The sequence below is a fragment of the Coloeus monedula genome, assembly GCF_965178545.1.
Source record: "Coloeus monedula genome assembly, chromosome: 2".
Taxonomy (NCBI): Eukaryota; Metazoa; Chordata; class Aves; order Passeriformes; family Corvidae; genus Coloeus; species Coloeus monedula.
The window spans coordinates 90,270,331-90,291,565 of record NC_138782.1 but is presented as its reverse complement, the minus strand read 5'-3'; the positions used below and the strand labels follow the sequence as shown (position 1 = coordinate 90,291,565).

The following is a 21,235-nucleotide window of genomic DNA, read 5'->3' as shown; positions in this document are numbered from 1 at the left end:
CTATACCAAAGACAATCTGAAAAAGCTGCTTTCTGCTCTCACTTCAGCCCACTACAGAGTATGAGGCCCATCATTTCCTTCATGTATCTGCAGCCAAATTCAAGATCCTCAGGATCAAATGCTGACAGACAACACAGACACACCTCAAGGCATTTCCTCTTTCCTAGGCAGGCCATGCGAAACACTTACATCAATGCCATCAATACCGGGAACTCCTGGTGGCCCTGGTGGACCTGGGGGGCCTGGTGGACCAGGGGGACCTCTCTGACAAGGAGTAAAAAAAAAGGAGCAATTAGAGCCTGGCAAGTCACAAGCCATTCTGGGTGACCAGCACAGTTGGAGGCTATGGGTTAGTCAGGAGGTCACAGCTATGAGAAGGAGCTGCATCCTCACCCCATGTGTATCACAGGCCCTATATCCTACTTTGACTGTCACTATGAGGACTGGCAACACTGCCCTCACCAAGGGAATGGGGAAGGTGTTAAACCCCCCCTCCCTGGGCCCAGCCACTCTTCAGTGCCCACAGTGCTGGCAGGGCCAGGTGGGCTCCACTCCCCACCCAGCAGGTTCTGAATGCCACATGGCAATGACAGGATGGCAGAAATAAAAGTGATCTTTGAGAATCAAACACCGAAATTCACTACACTAATTACTCATTCAGCCAACACAAAGGAAACAATCTTCCTAAGAGTTCATACTAGCAAAGAAAATTTAAAACAACCCTTTCCCTGCTTCACTGACAGGCTCAGCAGTTTTCCCTGGTTCCTCAGGATTACATTAACATCTACAGAGGCACTTTCTCAAAGCACCAGGCTCCCGATGGGAGGCACCAGGCGCCGCCAGCCTGTGGAAACTCGGGGAAAGGCTGTTACAGGTCTCCGAGCCTATAATGGGGGGCTCTGTTCTTGGAGCGAGCTCGGCCCGCGGCCCCATAACGGGGCTCTGTGAGCAGGAGGCTGCCCCGAGCCCTGAGCCTGGTCCCTCGCTCCCCACAGCACTGCTGCTCTGGACACTTTTCCTCCACACACCAGACTTCCCAGAAATATTCCGTCCAGCGGTAGTTGTATCTGGAGCTCGAGCGCGGCCGATGTCACCTGCCCTGTGCTCACCAGGTAGGCACACACACGGTACCACCGCCCCGCGGCCAGCTCGCCTCTGCAGCGTCACCCACAGCTACTGGGGGGGACAGGGGGACAAACACCCTCCGGCGGTGGGTGCCAGGGCACGGCAGAGCAGCCTTCGGTCCCTCTGCACCAGCACCCCGAGCTCCGTCCCCTCTCTCGCACTTACCTCGATTCCCGTCTGGGTTATCTGCGAGGGGGAGAACAAAACAAAACAAAACAAAACAAACAAACAAAACAAAACAAAACAAAAAACCAAAAAAAAAAAAAAAAAAAAAAAAAAAAAAAAAAAAAAAACACGAGAGCCAAAGTCAGAACAAACGTACTTGAGCCAGGCCGAGGCAAAGCGCCTGAAGGAAAAGCGCCAGGGGCAGGAGGCGGCGGGCCATGGACGGAGGGAGAAGCCTGCGGCTGCCGGGGCGGGCGGGCGAAAGGTGAGCGCGGCCGGAGCCCCTCCCGGCTGCGGCCCGGCCCTGGGCAGGGTCGCGGGGATTGGAGGAAGGTTGGCGGCCGGGCAGGCGAGGACGGAGTGCTAGCAGCACCTTAACCCTTTGCCCTGCTGCTGGTGGGCCGGACACCGACCCCGCTGCGCCCGCGGGTCTCCCGCCGCCAGGCGCCCGGTGCGGCGGCGGTGCCGGGGGCGGCCGCGACAGCCCCTCTGCCTGCGAGGCACAGCGCCCGCAGGGGTCCCAGCCGAGCAGCCCGCCAGGGGCGAGGCAGAAAGCAAGGCACGGAAGGGTTAAAATGAGGCTGCGGCTGCTCGTGCTGCTCTGGGGGGTTGGATTTCTAAAAGCACAGAATACCAGGCAGGTATGGTAAAAAAGAGTATCTCCGGCCAGGAGGGGGGAGAAAAAACAAGACTCTTGTGGGCTGCAGCGGTGGACAGGGCAGGGCAGGGCAGGGCAGGTCGCTCACCCGAGCCGGCAGCTCGCCGCAGCCTTCGCGCTGGGGTCGCAGGGGGTCGCAGTGAATCACCATCCACTGGATCTCGAACTGGCAAAGGAGATAAAGATCATGTGAATTCGGGTCAGGGGGTCACTCTGGCCAAGAGTGTAAGAGGAGGAATACTGGCACTCTATGGAGAGGGTTAAACGCTAGGTATTTAATGTCAATAGCTACAGGTGGAGCAGTCTTCGCCCTGCACTCCCCCACCCCTAAATGTGGAGGTCTCTTAAAGAGAGGGCATAAACCGGCCGAGGGATTTAAAGAGAAAGACAGATTCGCTGGGTGTCATTTTTTACATATTCTTTATAAGCGCTGTCATTTTTCCACACACTGTATTGTTGTTTCATTAGACATACAAAAAGTTTTTCCCCTACAGGTTCGCACGCACACTAGTGACAGATTGCAACTGAGTAATATACTTCTGTGAAATTTCACATCTTCTTCAAACTTTACTATTTGGTACTGGGAAACAACACAAGATTAAGGTAAACTCCTTTTCAGAAGCTGCCACCACAACTCGCTTGATGTGCTATATAGGTCAGAAAACAACCCGGCTGCTGAAAGTTACCAAATTGCTTGAACATAGAACTTCAGAAGTATATCCATTGATATATAATGCATCACATGGAATTTTAAGTACCAAAAGCATATTATATTGTGTGTATTTATTGTATCTCAGTTTTAAAGTCTTGTGTTGTTTTTCCTTCACATTACACATTGTATCAGCCTGGCTTTTGTACCACTGAGTGGTTTATCCAGAGATTTTTCAGTTTGATGATAACATTCAGAGGCTTCTATTCCTTTCTTTTTATTATAGATGGCTAAGGAGTTGGGGGAAAAGAAAGTTTCGGAGGGTTGTTTTTTTTTTCTTGTTACAATATAAATCAGGGTTCTGTTTTTTCCTGAGAAGCAGAAAATAGGAGTGAGTGTCCAGAGTCTTTCAGTTCTCATTTCTTTGCCTCCCTAAGCCTTTCTCCTTATTCCATGAACTAAAGAAGCTCCCCATCACCACTCTCACAAAATGATATCTTGGTGCTTCCTGGCTGCCTTCTATGGGATACCTCATTGTGCTCTTCAGTCCCAATGCATAACTGATGCAGGAGGCAGACTGGCCACCATCCTTAAATTGACTTGTTTGCTTACTGACTGCTAGAACTACTAAATGCTTTGAATCTGAAGTCCTTTAAAATCTCTGCAAGACGCCACATATCCAAAAGTTGAAAAGTTGCTACTTTTTCTTTTTGGCTTTCACCTTCCTCACTTCAGTGCTGCCATTCCTGAAATCCTCTCTATCACATCTCTGCTGTTCTGTTTGCTTTGCAGTCACCACAGTTCCCAGAGTGCTGACACTGGAGCACAACAGAAGTAGTACCCTTGTTTCTTTTACCTGTTATCTGACACCACCATCTGTGAGTCAGTTCTTTCCCTCCTTTATCCACTTCTCATTTTCAAACCTTCATAATAATAGCCAATTAAGTGCCATAATATACATATAAAAAACTAATACTAATTTAATATTATAAGGCAGCCATACAATAGCAACAGCCAAAACAGGAGTAAGTTGTCAACATTATTCTCACACTAAATCCAAAATACAGCACTGTACCAGCTATGAAAAGAAGAAAGTTAACACTATCTGTCTTGAGGCTATATAAAACAAAAGTTGATATGAAACCTGACTTTTTAAAAATGAAAAGTAAAACTCTTCTGTTGGCAAGGCAGTAAAAGGTGTGACTGGCTTCCCACTGATTTAGGAGAGGTGAGAGAAGGGGAAATATGTGCTAGATTTGATGTCAAGGTATCTTTTCCCATGCCAGTCTGTCACAGTGATCTTGTTGATTATGTTAAGCTGATTTAAAGGATGCCACTGTTTTGAAGATGTCTCATGTAGGTATTCTATTGATATCAATATGCAGCGTTATTAAGGACTAAGTACAGGCACAAAGTTATCAAAAATGAACCTCAGATAATTTGGGTGGTAATCATAAGCAAAGATATTGACATATAACCTTTTAAACCCAAAGGTGGTGTGCTGGTTTTGCCTGGGGTAGAGCTAATTTTCTTCACAGTAGCTGGTATGGGGCTGTGTTCTGGATTTGTGCTGGGAGCAGTGTTGATAGCACAGGGATCTTTTCGTTATTGTTGAGCAGTGCTCGGACAGAGTCAAGGCCTTTTCTGCTCCTGACCTCACCCCACCAGCTGGGGAGTGCACAAGGACTTGGGAGGGGACACAGCCAGGACAGGTGATCCTGACTAAAGTGATATCCCAAACCATACAGTGTCATGCACAGAATTGAGAATAGAAGGAAAGGGGAGGGGGGAGTTTGAAGTGATGGTGTTTGTCCTCCCAAGTCACTGTTACATGTGATGGAACCCTGCTTTCCTGGAGATGGCTGAACACCTGCCTGCCATAGGAAAGTGGTGAATTAATTCCTTGTTTTGCTTTTCTTGTGTGCGTAGCTTGAGCTTTACCTATTAAAGTGTCTTTATCTTGATCCACAATTTCCTTACTTTTATTTTTCCAATCCTCATCCCACCATGGGATAGAGTGGGCAAGTGGCTGTGTGGGGCTTAGCTGCTACCTGGAGTTAAACTACAATAAATGTTTAAGACCCACAGGTCAATATTCCTGACATACATTTTGCAGGTTTCCTACAGGATTTCTGTTTCATCTTAATTTCTTAGCCAGCACAGATATAATTAACTGTGTCTGTCTGTTCACTGTTTTGTCCTCTTAAGTTCTACAAAAATTCCTGCAAATGCCCACAAGCTTGGCACCTCTTGATATCAACCACATAATTCAGTTTTCTTATTAGTGCTTTAGTTGAGAGAGGTGAAGGTTAAGTAAGATGCAAATGAGACCTAAATATGTGGGGTAGCATTTTCAGTATAAAATCAGTCACGGGGATGCATTTAGCAGTATCACAGGCTTTAAGGAAAACCATGACCCTCAGAGCATAGCTGTAGGTCTCCCCTGGGAGCTCTGGCTCCTTGTACCCCACTGGGCTCTTGCTGGCTTGGTGATTATTCAGGGGAAGTTATCCCTCCTGGTGAAGTACAACTCAACTAAGCAATTTTTCACTTGGAGATTTTTTATAATGCTTTGTCATGGATATCTGTGTTTCTTCTAAGAGAGGTCTGCTATCAACTGTTTGTACATTTGTTAAGTGACCAAGAATAAACTACATATATTTAAATGCTTCTCATTCCAGAGCTATTTTAAACATGTTTTATCCATTTTTCAACATCTCTGAAATAGGTTTTTAGAGCTTCATTTTCCTTGCACCTTTTTTCAAAGCCTTTGAACATTACAGCCAATTCTGGTGTTATTTGTTTTTCCATAGCGAGGGTTCAGCCTTCTGAATGTGAGATTTCACGGGGTGAAAAAAACCAAGATGTGACTTTTTACAGTACACACACACAATCTGTTCTATAGTGTAAATTAATCCCTGTTAAACAAATATTGACAAGCAGCTTCCTCTTAGATGTTACAAGTCACGTAGCTTCCCTGAGCTAGTTAGCAGCATTAAATGTCAACTAAATAATGACCCTGAGTCACATCTAGCAAAATGTTTAGTGTCTAATATGAGAAAACCATGGTAATGGCTCTGAAATCACAGGAAATAAGGCAATTATATCATCTCACAGAAGTTATAATTTGAGCAGTAAGAAATTAATTCCCTTACCTTCCTATAAAAAACATGTAATCTAGGAAGTAAGTTCCTTTTCAGTTTTGAAACGATGCTGTATCTCATATTGCTTAGCGTTTATAATGGATCATATTAATTACTTTTAGATAAAAATATAAAAATATTAGATACTTTTATCTAAAAAAGAAAAGATAATATGCAGCTTTGAATCTGTATCAAAATTTGCCCTCCATAAAGCATTCCAGAAATCCTGGCATAAATCTTTGTAAAGGCCGAAAGGCAAGATGCAGTTTCTAATGGAACAGTATCTATTATTCTCCTAGGCAATCATAGTAATAACAAGCAATAAAGAATCCCTTTTAAAATTATTTGTATTACAGTGCACCTATGAGAAGTTGACCTATTCTGTAAAATAAATAGGGCCCTCACAGAATGCTACAAAAAAGAATAGGAAACACATAATTGATGTCCTTTTAAAATTCTACAACTGGAAGTAATACACTTTAACAACACCTGGGAGTAAATCAAAAGCTGTGCCTAGGGCATATTAAATAAGCAAGACTGTTGAGATATTTAAGCTTATAATCAAGCAATTTACTAGAATATCCCAAAACACAGATTTTTTTAGTCAATTTAAAGCAAAATAAAATACACAGGCTAAAACAGAAACTTCTGCAATATAAATAGACATTTTAAAATTACTAGTCCATCTGACTATGTAATTCCTTTATCATCATTTCAGAGGATATGAGGTTCATAAATCTACATTTTTGTAATATCAAGTTGAACCACTCCCATTGTCATTTTGGGCTTCCCAGCATAGGCAATGCAACTCAATCTAGTGAGTCCTAAGTCAGTTCTGTCTAAAAATAAAGTGTATTTTTAGACATACAAACTCAGTTTAAGAATATAGTGTCATGCTTACTTTCTGTCTTCCCTGATAATTTGTTCCAGGGCTTCATTATTCTTTTTGTCAAGAAGTGTGCATCATACCCCTGTTTTAAGGCCTAACTCATGCAAAGATTTAACTTTTTTTCATAAAATACATTCATATGACTGAATCTTCCCAGAAACATGCTAAAGTTGTAAACAAGTATTTTGCATAACAAATGGTGAATTGTAAAAATTATTTAATTCCATTTTGTTCTTTCATCCTTAAAGGAGGTTGTCCTGAAGTTAACATAGTTCCACACTGGTGCCTAATGATGTACAGTCTTAAACACAGGCAAGGCAGAACTTAATGGCAGACACTTTTCCCCACCAGATGCCTGAAGAGCCCTGGGTGATCAATGTTGCTCGTTTGTATACCTTGCTGAAAAGAGCAAGTCTCTGCAAAACAGAGGCTGGGGAGGAAAGAGGGTAAGATTCCACACTGCTCTTCTTCTTTTCCTCACTTCTTTAATCCTTGCCAAAGGTCAGCCAGAGTACCAGCAGAAGGCCTTGATACCACATCTCTCTCCTCATTTCTCAGCTGCCTTTTGGAATCACTACTTCAACAGGCAACAGGAACACTCTCATTTTTAAAGGGATGACTCTGTGTCTAACTTGAGGGCACAGTTTGCTCTAGCATTGTATGCCAGGTGCTGTAAAACTATTGCATTAATACCTATAGCTTTCTCTGCCTTTAATCTAAGTATCTTTCCAAGGAGGAAAACAGTATTGGCATAGGATTTTTTTCACCCTAGTAACATGCATAGGATATGTGTAATGTGTAATGTGTAATGTTTTCATCATCCCACCTATCCATTCATCCATCAGTATGATGGATAGTAGCATGCATAGGATATGTGTAACACCTAGTAACATGCATAGGATATGTGTAATGTGTAATGTTTTCATCATCCCACCTATCCATTCATCCATCATATTCCTCGGAGTTAGCAAAGCTAAGATACATATGCTAATTTGTATTATGCTAATAGTCACATTATCAGCTCCAGTGGATTATTTTTGAATGACATTTTCAAAGACTAACTCTCGTTGTCAACAGAATTAGTATAACTTCAGCTATTGAAATTTCCTAATCCACATCTATAACAGCATGCTGGATAGATCCCTACAGACACATGGGGCAGCTTTCTGCTGGCATTCTCAATTAAAACTGAAATGCAATACAGTAACTAAACATACAGAGGTGATGAAACATGATATGGTTTTGGTTTCTTTTTGCAATGTTTTCCCTTTCAGGTTTACACAACACTGGTTAACCTTTGTCCACATTTTTTTTGCAGTGTGAGATATAGTTTAAAATTATGTCTCACTTCAATCTTTTATTTCAAAGCTGTTGTAACAAGTACAAGAATGTCTAAGAATTTTCATTATTGAAACTTAGACATAACCTGGGTCATCTCTTAATTTGCAAGGTATAAATATATATGTGCAAAATTAAAAAAGCACAGCTAGTACTTACCTGCCAAGGAGTTGTTATTTTCTGCCATTTCTGCTTTCAGAAATAATTTAAACATGCATTTCACAAAACAAAACCCCACATTTAATGTAAAACAATTTTTGCAGAAATAAAAGATTTTGGAACTTACCGGAACTGAAATTTGAGGATTATTTTTAAGTTTTCCAAGCACAGCAAAGCCATCAGTGTTGATTTTCCCTTTTGGTTTTATGTTTAAGGATTCTACTTTAATACAGTCAATAAAAAGTGTGACACTGTTTGCTTCCACAATTATCATAAGCTTGTGCCATTGGGAGTCAAACAAGAAAGGCAGATGCAAAAATGATGCCGTTTGGTGTCTTCCATCTGCTCCTTTATAAGAAAACTCAACACTTTTCACTTGACCATTGAGATTCACTCCAACTTGTTCTTTTCCTGAAGAATCCTGAATCTGCCAAATGGTCCAATATTTCTGAAGTGTGGCCCCAGTCATCCGAAAAGTAGTTAGAAAGGAATATTCATCAGGCAATCCGTTGGAATATATGGCACTGTGTAGGATTAAAATACAGTACATTTGTTCTGTATTAGCTCTGAAAAGCTCCACATATCACCACAGAGTAATGAGAAACCATTACTCAGTAGAACTACATCTCAACCATTCTTTTATCAATGCTCCTCTGCATGCTGAGCCCCAAAACAGGGTGTTACTAATGGCAAAAGAACTGGTTCAGAAGTGTGGGTTCTTCCAATGTTTTACAGTTTTTATGATAACCCTTCCTAAGAGTAATGGATGGAACAACAACAAACTCCTACTTCAGATATAGAAAGTACCTCCTACAATTATCCTATTTCCCACTGTTAGATTTACAAAATCAGTCAACATAGTATGACTTTACAACGACCAGGGAGAAAGTGCAGATCTGATTTGATTTAGAAGGCACAAGAATGTATTTTTCAAATGCATTTTCTTGTTCAGCCTGCCAATAACCATTTTGTTAAGGTATTAGTTATCACTTCAGCAGAAATCATTCAACAAATCATTCATTGACCGAAATGCACGTGGTGAGAACCCACACTCAAAGTGTGTTATGTCCTGTGACATTCAACCACAAGGCTACAAGCAGAAGGGAACAGATCTGCCACATATAGAACATCTTGTATGTTAGCAACTCCTGCAAGGTGAGCTTTGGAAACACAGGTAGCACTGGCTGTGTCACTCTGCAAAACAGCAGTGTCATTTTTTGTTTCAAATGTATCACTGAATCTAGTACAATATTTAAGAAACAGGCCTTTCCGTATTCTATGGATCATGAACCTCTAGTGTCATATCCAGTTGACATCAATACATTATTTGCCATCTACCCATATTTATGAATAACTTTGAATAAATTTCTTAAGCATGAAGATATGCAGAGCTATTTTGTCCCAGATTTCATTGGAATAACTTCTCAAACAAGTAGACATTTTGAACAAAGATGATTTTTGAGTGGCAGATCAATCCTATCTCAGCAGCTATTTAGCATTAGTGAACCTCAGGACTTAGGCTATGGGGGACGGGGTGGGAAACAGAGAAATGGAGTAAGTTAGCTCTTATTTTGTAAGCTTGGTGACTGTTAGAAAAAGAGTACTTCCAGAAGCAATCTCTCCAGTTTGCGGTGTTCCAAGCTGTAGTGCAGCTGTGTTCCAGCAGGCAGCGGCACAGCCTCAGCAGATGTCAGCGAGGACAGAGCGAGCCTGGCAGCGGCAGCAGCAGCTTTGCCTTACAAATAAAGTACCCGCACTGTCGGTGTTCCTCCTTTTCCCGCGAGCCCTTGCATACACCTGAGAGCTAGGGTATAAGGAGGGGGAATGTTTAGCTGGAAAGTTTAGCTCATTATATAAGGTGTGGGGACTTACAAAGTTGGAAGAGTGGGTTCCTTGCCAGTATCTTTAATCTGCCTGTGATTTGCTCTGAATTGTGTTCCTTTTGACTGAGAATGAAGTAGCTGCCCCAGCTGGTTTTGCTTGATAGGATTTTATCTAACTCCTTGTGGTCTGTCATCATTTATTTTCAGTTTTTATCTTGCCATCTCAAATGCAAATGTTAACGTGTGGATATTGTAGCTTTCCCTGGGTTCTGAGCACTTTGCAGTTTTTACTGTCCCCTATCCCTCCTTGTGTTAGGTTTCTGGCCTACACAATAAGCATATATATTCTTTTCTGCTACAGGAAGATATTTCTTCTCCCTATCCAGACGTACCTTCACTCTTACTAAGCTTCTGATCCAGTTCAGCACATCTTTTATCACACTTTGTGTCCTTCCTCTATAATATCTCTTTTAAAAGTAATTCAACCTCCTTTACTGCTAAGACCTCAGCTCAGCTAGGTCACTTATCTCTTCAGTTGCTGAATCTCATTTGTTCTTGTAGAAGAGCTGGTTTTTCTACTGTCACACTGAAGGCAGTATTGTTAGGCAATCTTTAAAAAGCCTCCTTGTGACATTCAACTTTCTCTGTTAAGTTCAATGACTCCAGGGGATCTGATACACCAAGCCTAAAAGAAGCAGTACTAATTCCAGATCCTCTGTGAAGAGGTTTTCAATCTTTCTCTGCACAGAGTGTTGCTGTCATGGCAATACTGGTTAAACTATCACACACATTCTCATCCCACCTCAGCTGACAAAACTGTACTTCCAAAAAACCAAAACAACAAAAGAAACAAGAAAACCCTAGTATGTAAACTTTCTTTTTGATTAGAAGATTGTTTATACCAGATTGGCAAATGAATTCTTTGCACCACATTTAGCTATAGACTTAGTACTTTTCAAGACATTATATGGGCTCTCCTTCTTTTTTCAGACAGTAATATAGGAAAGAAATCACTTTTTCAAGAGATATGCAAAGAGAAATAATGTAAGAGCTTCTGAAATTGTTAAGAGAAAGCTAAATTATAAGAAATGTATATCAAACTAAAGATAAAAGTCAGTGTACAAACATGGGTAATTATGTACATTTTTTAAAAATGTTAGCAACCAATCAGAAGAACTGCTGCCTTTAGACTGAAGACTCAGTGTCAGTAACATGACTCAACAGGTTGAAGCATGACCCACCACCAGAAAGGTACTCTGTTGGGGACTGTTGCTGTGTAAAATTTATACTTATAATTCTACAAGTAAAGCAGAGACAGTTTCTCATCTCAGTTACTCCAACAGTAATGATTCTTTAGTGGTTTCAGTGTGTTTCAGAACACAGTTCTTTCCAAAGCCTCTAATCCTTATATGGGCAAAACCCTTCTGAAATCAGCAACTTAAAATGCTAAATATTTGGAAACCATGGCAAATTTAGCATGATATTTAAATAAACGATTGTAGAGAAGCTATTCCTCCATCTCACTGTCAAGTGAAGAGTGATGGACTCCGTAACTTTATTGAACAGCTGATAGCTGTATAAGCACTCAAATTATTTCTGGAAATTATTTTTAACATAGTTGTTTCCAATTCCACTGATTTATGGAAGGGAATCAAGCAATTATAAATTCAGATTCAGGTAAATGAGCAAAGAAAGAATTAATATGGAAACATATTTCAAGCCCAAAATTCAGATTTATTCCTGAACCATTTCCTATCTGCTTAAAATTTTTAGGCATATAAGCCATCAGAGATTTTTATTTAATTTAGTTTTTTATCTTAACTCTGTGAGAAAGCATTCCAGTCCTGCCTTCCTTGTGTACTCACACTATTATTAACTGCTTTAGTTGTTTTAAGAATACAAGGCTAGGTCATTCTTTTTTTATCAGATATTTGAATATTTGCCTAAATTTTTTAAGTATTGGAAGGTTGGAAGTTTGAAACATTTGCAGTTCATCTAGGGGAACTTCTGAAACAATTCTATTGCTTTTAATCTTTTTCATAAATACCTAAGACTCTCACTAATCCCATATCTTGAATACTTACCAGGAAGATTTCTTTGAGATTTCAAAGCTAAGTCCTACCCAGGCTTTAATACAACCAAGGTAAGTCATCTGACTATGGTGAGGAAAGCCCTGACCCATCCCACTGACCCCAGGACTCATCTGAAACATAGATTTAGAAGAAACATAAATATTTTAGTTATAGGCTAGCTGTGTTGAAATTAGTTAGAATAGGAAGGAATTTGGGCCCAGCCAGAGTTAATTAAAGTAGTTAAGAGAGCTGGACCTGAAATGGGTTTTAAGATGTTAGCAACTGATTACTAAATAACTGATGATCTGTCATTTGTATGTTTGCTTAGCTGTGCTTAGAACGAGGAGTAGAAACATTGATAAGTTGGTGTAGGGAACAAGGACAATTACCAATTTCCTCCCTTTGTGGGAATCCGTCCAAAAGTCACACAAGAGGAAACTTAGAGGTCACTAAAGTAATTAGGACTGTTAAAGTTCAGAGAAGCAAAAAGGTCAAAATGAGGAAGATGAGTTACTTCATCTTTTTTAGGACCAATTCAAGACCACCGACTCAATTCAGAACACACACTACGCATGCTTAATGACACTTAAGCTCATTTCCATACGAAGCGGAGAATGGGAGGTGTTAATGTTATGAATATGCATTTGTATTTTGGATATTCATAATTTTTGTAAATAAAAAGCTGTGTGTTTGCTTGTATCGGGGCCCTGCATCTTAGGGAGATATCCCACGCAGAGCCTGGCACCAAATAAAACATGCACTTTCTAACTCTGAACTGTTAGAGAGTTTTTGTCCATGTCAGTTGGATATCGATATTAGATCAATATTCATATTTTGGTAAATCACATCAAGAGCAGAAGAGTGTGTTTAAAGGTCAACTATGTACCTATTTAAATTCTACAGAGTAACTGCTTATTTTATTACATTTGTTTCTTCGAGTTAATTTCTCAGGTGAGCTCCATTTCTCACTGAATTAACTTAGTCCTTGCTAAATGAAGATTTTAGAAATGTTAGCACAACCCACTGGAGGTGGTTGTGGAAATTGCTGTGGCCATTCTCATGATACTGCAGTACCATGTGCCCAGGGTTGAGGGTTCTTTTGCTCAATCTGGAGACACTGGTGTCTGCATCTCCTGAAGCTGCCTGTTATCACAGCTGACCTGGCAGATACCACCTAGAAGCAATTGAACAAGCAATAACAAAAAAACTTAGCTCAGCACTTTTAAAAGCATCTGTCCTAAGTCATTAACCAGAAGCTATTTGTTAGGACTAATTACCCTCAGCTGATCTTTATTCTTCAGAAACTTCCAGTTCTGAGCTAATTAATTCTCTTATGACCTAATTAGCTTCTTAGCTGCATTTTGTCTTTTCTATTTCAGCATCCTCATCAATATCTGTGTAGGATAGCTTACTCTCAATGTGAAAGGAAAAGCACCTGAAGAACTTTGGTGGTTGTGTAGAAAAGCCAGACCTTCAAGCATGTGCGCTTGAGGAGCACTACTTCACAGAAAAGCAATATTCCCAAAGGAAAAAAAAATGGAAAATCCACCTTTGAAATTCTCTGGATGTTTCAAGTTTACTGATAAATCTTTGTAAATGTCCTCTCTATGTTGTGTGTGTGTGTGTGGTGACAGTTGCATTTGTGAAGTCAAAGGTTTAAGATTTCATCCAGTGCACAAAGATAACTAGCCCTTTTCGTACGTGTCAGAAATGTATCATGAACATACTTCTTTGTGCCAATATATTTTTTTAGTTTTCTGCTAAAAATAAACATGATTATTATCCAAATAACCAGGATTAATTTTGTAGTTACTAAGTGGTGGACACTTATAACATGTACATAGATTAAATTGAAATATAATGGGTTCACCATGTTCAGCGAAAAGAGCTATGTGTCATGGCTGTTCCACACAAAGTTACTGCACCATGATTACACCACACCATTACTGCATTGAGAATGTTGTATTGATCATTCAGCAGACTTTACTCTAGAAGAAGCAGTGGCCAATGGGAATTTATTTGGATGATGGGAGAATCTAAGTTATGACCTGCGTGCAGTCATTTCTGTTCATTCTGGGATATACTTCTGAGCAAGCATGCTAAGCAGCAGAAAGATCAACCTACAGCTCAGTAGCATTTTAAGGAAGCTCTGTGAGTTTTTCCAGGCATAAGCTATTGCTACATCAAAGACTCAATGCTCGGCCATGCCCATCCAGTTGAGCTCTCATTCCCATACCATATAGCCACTCTAAAATGGGCTCCTCTGCCTTAGTATAATTATCATATGTTAGCCTAAAAAATTATTTGCCCATTGCCAACGTGTTTGATGCGGGTCCCTCCCCAGTGCTCCTATGGCACTTGGGCTATAGCAGCCATCCAGCTTCGGAAATCCATGCTGGACATTTTTCCAAAACTCACTCTATTTTTTCCTCCCCCACCTCTCGATGCAGCAGGAGCGCACAGGCCGGGGGCCGGAGGGTGATCTCCTGTGTGTGAGCCCCGGCCACAGCACCCCGGCCACAGCACCCCGGCCACAGCACCCCGGCCACAGCATCCCGGCCACAGCATCCCGGCCGCAGCATCCCGGCCACAGCATCCCGGCCCGCGGCTGGTGCGGCTTCAGCACCGCGGGCACGGACAGCTCCGGGAGCCGAGGCGGGCCGGGCAGCTCTGTCCTGCCGTGCACTGCCCGCCCCTTCTCTCCCTCCCTTCCCTCCCCTCCCCTCCCCTTCCCTCCTCTTCCCTCCCACTGAGAGGGCCACGCTGTAAAACAACTCTGGAGCAGAGCAGCGAGCTCGGGCTCCGTGACAGAGGAGCAGCACACTGATGCACTAGAGCATGGTTGGGACTCAAACCTTAATCCATTCCCTGGGCCAACGACCCCAATGGCAGTAGTCAGCTCAGATGCTGTAGTAAGGTGGTTGATATAGGCTTGTTCAGGGATAACTTTTGTACATCAAGCACATATTTCATTAGAACCATCTATAGCAATAAATCTAAACTCTCTTGAAAGTGAAAATATTGCTGCTTCTATCTGAGAATCTCCAACTTTTACTGAAGCAATGAGCCCATTTGCTGTCTGTGTTTGGATTCACACTCATGCACTAGCAGCCCTGATTTCTGTCTGGGACTGAAAGAAACCAAACACTAAAGCTCTAAAGTAGCTTAACCTGGTGGCTATGAAGGTAGGAGCCAGAGAGGACTGCAGCAAGAAAAGTTGTCAGTGATAGGCAGAGTGAGACAGAAACACTTCACAACCCAGTCATTCCTAGCTGAAACAATTGTCCAGTTAATAGTCTTGTCAGTTAATTGCTAAGTTGAGGCATTCTTGATTACATAAGGTGCTGGAACAGAATCCAGACTTGCCTAAATTTGGCAAAGACATCTCTACCCTGCTGTACTGTCTCTATTCCTTCACCAGCAGCAAATCTGGCCTGTAAAGCACAAACATAATTAGATTCCTAAATCCTGACTTCTGTCACAAATTCACTGTGACATGCTAAATAATAATTTTCAACTTTTATATCTTAAATGACCATAAATCAGCCAGGAACATTCATGTACCTGTGACCTAAACCAAACACACAATGAAAAAGCTTTACCTCAGAATCAGTGAGTTATTATCCTACCTTGCCTCTGCAAGCCTCACATGATCAGAAAGATCCCTTTATGTCAATATTTTGAGAAAACTTTCTTCCCTCTCCTCCTGTTACATTTTCTTTGCCTCCTATTTCAAGTCATCAGCAGCTTCTGACGTGACTTTCTAGAGGTGAATCCCTTAGTATCAGCAAATTTTGAGGCACTCTGAGTAATATCATTGGTTAGAAGCAAGTGGAAGTCCCTGAAATTGCTGCTACAGAATCAGTCTGATCTGGTGGTGGCAATGAAAAACAAAAAAAGTTGAATTCCTCTTTCCCCTTCCAAAAGCTTCAAATTAGATCTAGTTGGTGGGAGATCTACCCCTTAAACAATAAGATTGTAAAATATCTATATTTTAAAGCCAAACAAGGAAGGCATTACCTGGTTGGTATCCTGAAGTCTACATTGGGTCCCAATTTATAAGCCACTTGTAGAGAAGTGGATCCCACTACTCTTTCGATAATTCCTTGGGAAGCAGCTTTTTCTATTTGGAACTGAGAAATCAGGTCAAAGCCTGCAAGAAAAAAATACAGATGTCCATAATGTAAATTTCATTTTAGTTTAATTTGAGAATTGTGCTGTCACAGAGCTGAATATAACCTGATAAATTTTTTGAACAACAGCTTTTTCCTGAAAAAGTCAGGATGCTACTTGCCTGGTAAGTCATCTTGACCAATCCTGATTGTTGGGCAGATATCAATTCTGTGACTGGCACCCAGAATAACTGGTAGTCCTGCAAAAAGAAGTGAATTTACTAAGTATGTGCCTGCACATTGGCTCAGATCACCTTAGAAAATTAACTGAAGCAACTGTAAGATTATTATTAATTAAATAGAGCTATAAGTAATAACAATTAGAAGTATATAATAATTTAAACTGTACTCAGTAAAGAGGTCTAAGAAAATAATCATCTGCTTCTAGAGAGCTCCAAATAAAAAATGGTAACTTGATATATTATTTGATTTTTTCTTTCAAGCCTTTAAATGAGAGTGTTGTGAATGCATTCTTCTCTTGCAGAGCTGTTGAGAAGTAGTTGTAGCTAAAGAAGGCCTGCTGTGTAACGAGATTTTGGGTTGTAACTTTTGGTGGATCAAGCAAACTTAAAAAAAAAATAAGGCCAGTTTCCTAAATCAACAGTGTCCCTAGTCCCAAGGAAACTTAAACAAACCTCATGCCAACTAAAGAAGTTGTTGAGAATCTGTTGGCATCTTTTCCATCTTCTCTGGTATTTCAAACTTTCCCACTCTCCCCTGTGCCAGATTTGATCAGAAAATGAACATTCACGAAATGTAGGGTGAGGGCAAGAAGAACTTACAGACTGTTTTTGTTTACCCAAACAAGAAAGTAGAAGAAATTTGTTTGAGGAAACTAAATCTAAAAATCCAATTTTTCAGAATATTATTTGTCAAAAAAACTTGTAGTGACCATAAGACCTACAAGAGTCCCAGATTTAAGGAAGGAGGAAGGAAAAATGAGCATTTATTTGAAGAGTTTAAGAGCCATGTACAAGTCCAGTACCAAGTCAATCTGGAAAATGTTAGCAGAGTGTGGATAGGGAAGAATGAAGAGTGGAAGTTGGAAGGAGAAACTTTTCTAACCTACAGAGAGCCTCTTGTGTGCTGCAAAGGCTCAACCCTAAATGTGGGTTTCCTTCTGACAACATAGGCTTAAAGAGAACATTCAGGTTGACATGTTACACCTTAGAAAAGACCTCATTCTATATTCTTTGATGAGGCACATGGCTAACATCCAGCCATTTACATTTTATGCCCAGCAAATAAAGTAGAACCAGTTTATTGCCACATGTAGCAGAAGAATGTCTAACTAGAAGCACTGAAAGACAGGGGAAGGTTTGTGTCCGTACCTACCACCTAAATCCAGGTTTTAATCCTTACCTTAAAAGTACATCTAATAGCAAATTTAAAGCAACACACACAGTTCTTGCTTTTTGCCCTGCTTTTCATATGCATCCTTCTATCCATCCATCCATACATAAATGCTCATAGACAGCTCTCGCTTTGTGTGATGGCTAGCTACAGAGGATTTTAGTTTTGAATAAACACAGGATAATTCTTTTGACATTCAAAATTACACAAAGATAAAATGTGGATAAAATCTGTCTCCTTACTTGATTGGTGCTGGATGGTGGCTGAGATGAAAGACCACAGAAAACTACACAGGTAAAAGAAAGCTGTAATTTTCCTGTAAACAGAAAGAAAACTCCAGTATGAATCTATAGTTTCTGACAGGTTTTGTTATTAAATTTCTCCTCCAAGCCATGCATATTAAATGTATAAAAAAACAGTTAAGGATTTACTAACAGATTTGACAAGACAATTTCTTTGACAAGACAATTTCTTTACATGACAACATTTTATTTTTGCCTTATAATAAAACACGTCAATAAAGCTCTTTTTATGGTAGTCCCCTCATATAATGCTGGCAAGGACAGCTTTCACTGTTCTAATCTCTTATTTACAGATGTCTCTAAATCCCACTTGTTTTCTTACCAGTGGCTTTTCATCTTCACTGCTGGATTTCTTCACTTCTCTCATGTGAATACTCAGTGTGTATCGTCACACTGCCTGCTTCCCTCTCATTAGTCCGACAGAGGAGTGCAGCAGTGGGTGCAGACAGCTGCTCCTGCTGCACCAGGACTCAGCAGAGAGGGAGGTGCAGGCTGCTGGGCTGGTTTTAATCTCTCCAAGGGAAGGAGGTGGAGGCTGGACAGACGTGTGTCCTGGTGGGCTCTGAGGGCGGATCTCTGGAGCCAGCTGAATATAAAGAAGCCAAGAGAACAAATTAAAGGCTGCTTCTTTCACCAGCACTAGGGCAGGCAGATTCAGAAAATGTTAAGTTTAGCAAAGCCAGTCTCTGAATGGTGGGGTCTGCTGTTCAGACAGGCAGGGGAACGAGTTATATGCACCAGAAGGTGTGAGGAAGCTGATGGCCCTGATGTGGTGTTAACACTAAAAGCTCTGAGGAGGGAATCTGTGTCCTATAAAGAAGGCATTTCCATTTCTCACTGATTTACTCATCAGGTGGTCTCAGGAGAAGCCTGTCTGGTGAGGTCCCAGACAGGTTTTTCTGAAAAAAAAATTGGTTATTTTGGGTTTTCTAAATAAAACAGATTATGTAAAGGGGTTTCTTTGCTTAGACTCTAACCTCAAGGCATGCACATAGGCATTATTAAGCAGACTCCTGTTCTGTTATAATTGATAAAGCACTCCCTTTCCAAAGGGACTATTGCATATGCTTGGACACGCAAAGATATTTACTCATGTTTGTTCATGGATGGAAAAAAGAGAGAGAAACTAAAATCTGTATGCATGAAAAAAACAAGGAAAAGAGATTAAATGGCCAGAAAGTCCTGTTAGGCACCACAGTCAAAATTCATGTATGTATGAAAAAGTATGCTAGGTTATGTTTATACATCACATTTGTAAGGCTTCATCTTCTCTAGATTACTGATAGTCTGGTTAATAATGCCTTAAATTTCCAGATTTTTCAAAGTGTGGGATATAGAAAATGCAATAACCTCTGCTGTCTGATAAGTGTCTGAAGAAACGAACTATCCCATTCATCCCAATTTGCTATAAGACACATTCCCAGTGCTGGTAATTTCAGTGTTAATGTGGTTTACAGTTTTAAATCTATTTTTATAAAGGGTAGAGCTAGATCACAAACACAAACAGTTTGCCATGAGTAATGTCTACTTTTGATGCCTAAGGCAGTGTATCTTTGGTGATACCATTTTTTCACCCTTCAAGAGGAAGGTACATCCAAGGACTCTTGTGGTCCAACACGATTGTGAACATAATCTAGCAGCACCAGGATTGTCACATGAAACCTCTGTCAAATAAAAAACCAAAAGAAGCAAATTATTAATTTGATTTCACAAGAAGTTTGCCCAAGTCACCGCACACCCAAGTGCCTTATCCCCCATGCAGATATTTCCATTGTGGCATGGAAAGGTACCTGTAGGGCACAGAAGGAGTCTATAAGGAGCAGGAGAAAGAGCAGCACATGGAAGTCACTTGAAGCTATAATGAAGGGGAATGTCAGGGGCACATGGCATGTGAAGGAACAACTGAAAGCACCCAGGGCTTAGAAAGAATACCAGAAGGTTTGTGAAGGGATGGAAAAGAGTCAGGTGACAAACCATCTCTTTTGTTGTATATAAGCTGTGGCAATACCTTTGCCTTTGGGACTGCTCAGTACTGCAAATTTATTTGAGACAGTATTAAGGAAGAAAAACCCATTCCAGTAGTTAGATATGGAACTAAGTAGTACCACCTTACAGTAAATTAGCAATATTTTTTGGTACATGGTGTGAAGATGTCTGCCATCAGTTGTGTCTGGGGTTTTTAACACATACATCATTCTCTCCAAAGAGGGGGAGTCTTATTCAGAAAACATTCAAGAGAGAAATTCAGAGAACATATACTCTGTTTCTGAGCAATCTATAATCTAATTTTGCTTGCATTTCATCACAGCAATTCTCAAGGGGGGAACCTCTTTTATGTCTGGAGTATTTTCCCAATACAGGATCTTCAAAAGATATTTTTAGTGAAATAAAACATGGGAGACACTATGTAACTAAAGCTGGGAAAACACATTTACTATTCTGTTTGAGGGCAAAAGAAAAATTCTTTAGAAGAATAATAGCCTCTGGTTGCTCTGTGTGCATTTTAATGTCTCCATCTTGAAGGAAAACTCACAATCTGTGATGAAATTCCTGATTAGATGTTCTGCTAATAATTATCACATCACCTTGAAAGAGCCAGAAAAATATTAACAGACAAACTAGTGGAACCAAATTTAATAGCCCCATGATATAGCCAATATTATTCCTATTTCAAGAAAATGTAAACTGGGATAGATGGAGTATGTATCTTACATATCTTGCTGTCACAGAGACAGTCCCCATCCAACTAACACTCATGTTTAGCTGATCTAACTATTTTTTTGTCACTCTATGTCACTTCATAGTTTTCTCTTTTTATTAATTGGGCCAGTATAGATTTTTTTCAGAAAAGTTTAGTGCACAGTGATTGCTATTTAGCCAGTTGTTCAGGGATTCATCGTTTAAACACTAATTGATCATCTTTTGAGAGTGGATTAATTAAACAGTGGTGACTTTGTTCAAATACTATCTCCTGAAAATAAGCTATGTAGGAATGTCATCGCCTTGCTAGCATGCAGAGGTGTGCTTACATACCTGACTTCACATTCCACTCCTCGAATATCTGATTCCATATTCATTCCATAATCCTGTTCTTCTGTGTAGCTTGAGTTGGAGGACAGGTATTCATACTGCTGTCTCTGAGAATGTGGCTGAATTGGAGGGAAATAGCAAATGGGGGACCCAGCTTCTCTTGCAGATATAAAGCTTGCTCTCTGTGATTGAAAGGCTTGCAGCAAGGTGGCTGCAGTTGGACTTCAGAAGGCACAATCCAGCAAAAACCACAGTAAGCAAAGTTTGGCTCAGAAGGAGCCATGAAATGTGGCAGAGCAGAAGGTTTCTCAGTACAGGCTTGGGTTTACAACAATTTAGGATGACTAAATGAAATGA

At 40.6% G+C, this 21,235-nt stretch overlaps 2 protein-coding genes across 2 annotated transcripts in view; both read right to left on the bottom strand.

Annotated features, from left to right (window-relative positions):
* Positions 1 to 1,510, bottom strand: part of LOC309586023 (uncharacterized protein) — a gene marked incomplete at both ends in the record, with an annotated part of 50,237 nt that extends 48,727 nt beyond the window's left edge. The window contains 2 exons of the mRNA XM_082302549.1: positions 190 to 264; positions 1,448 to 1,510. Coding sequence (XP_082158675.1) covers positions 190 to 264; positions 1,448 to 1,510 — 138 coding nt within the window. The remainder of the gene's footprint in view (positions 1 to 189; positions 265 to 1,447) is intronic.
* Positions 1,511 to 1,664: 154 nt separating this feature from the next.
* The window catches only part of LOC309570136 (collagen alpha-1(IX) chain-like), a gene marked incomplete at both ends in the record, with an annotated part of 79,153 nt that continues 59,582 nt past the window's right edge, over positions 1,665 to 21,235 (bottom strand). Inside the window, 6 exon segments of the mRNA XM_082276763.1 lie at positions 1,665 to 1,891; positions 2,037 to 2,045; positions 2,048 to 2,114; positions 8,254 to 8,650; positions 16,042 to 16,174; positions 16,316 to 16,393. Coding sequence (XP_082132889.1) covers positions 1,665 to 1,891; positions 2,037 to 2,045; positions 2,048 to 2,114; positions 8,254 to 8,650; positions 16,042 to 16,174; positions 16,316 to 16,393 — 911 coding nt within the window.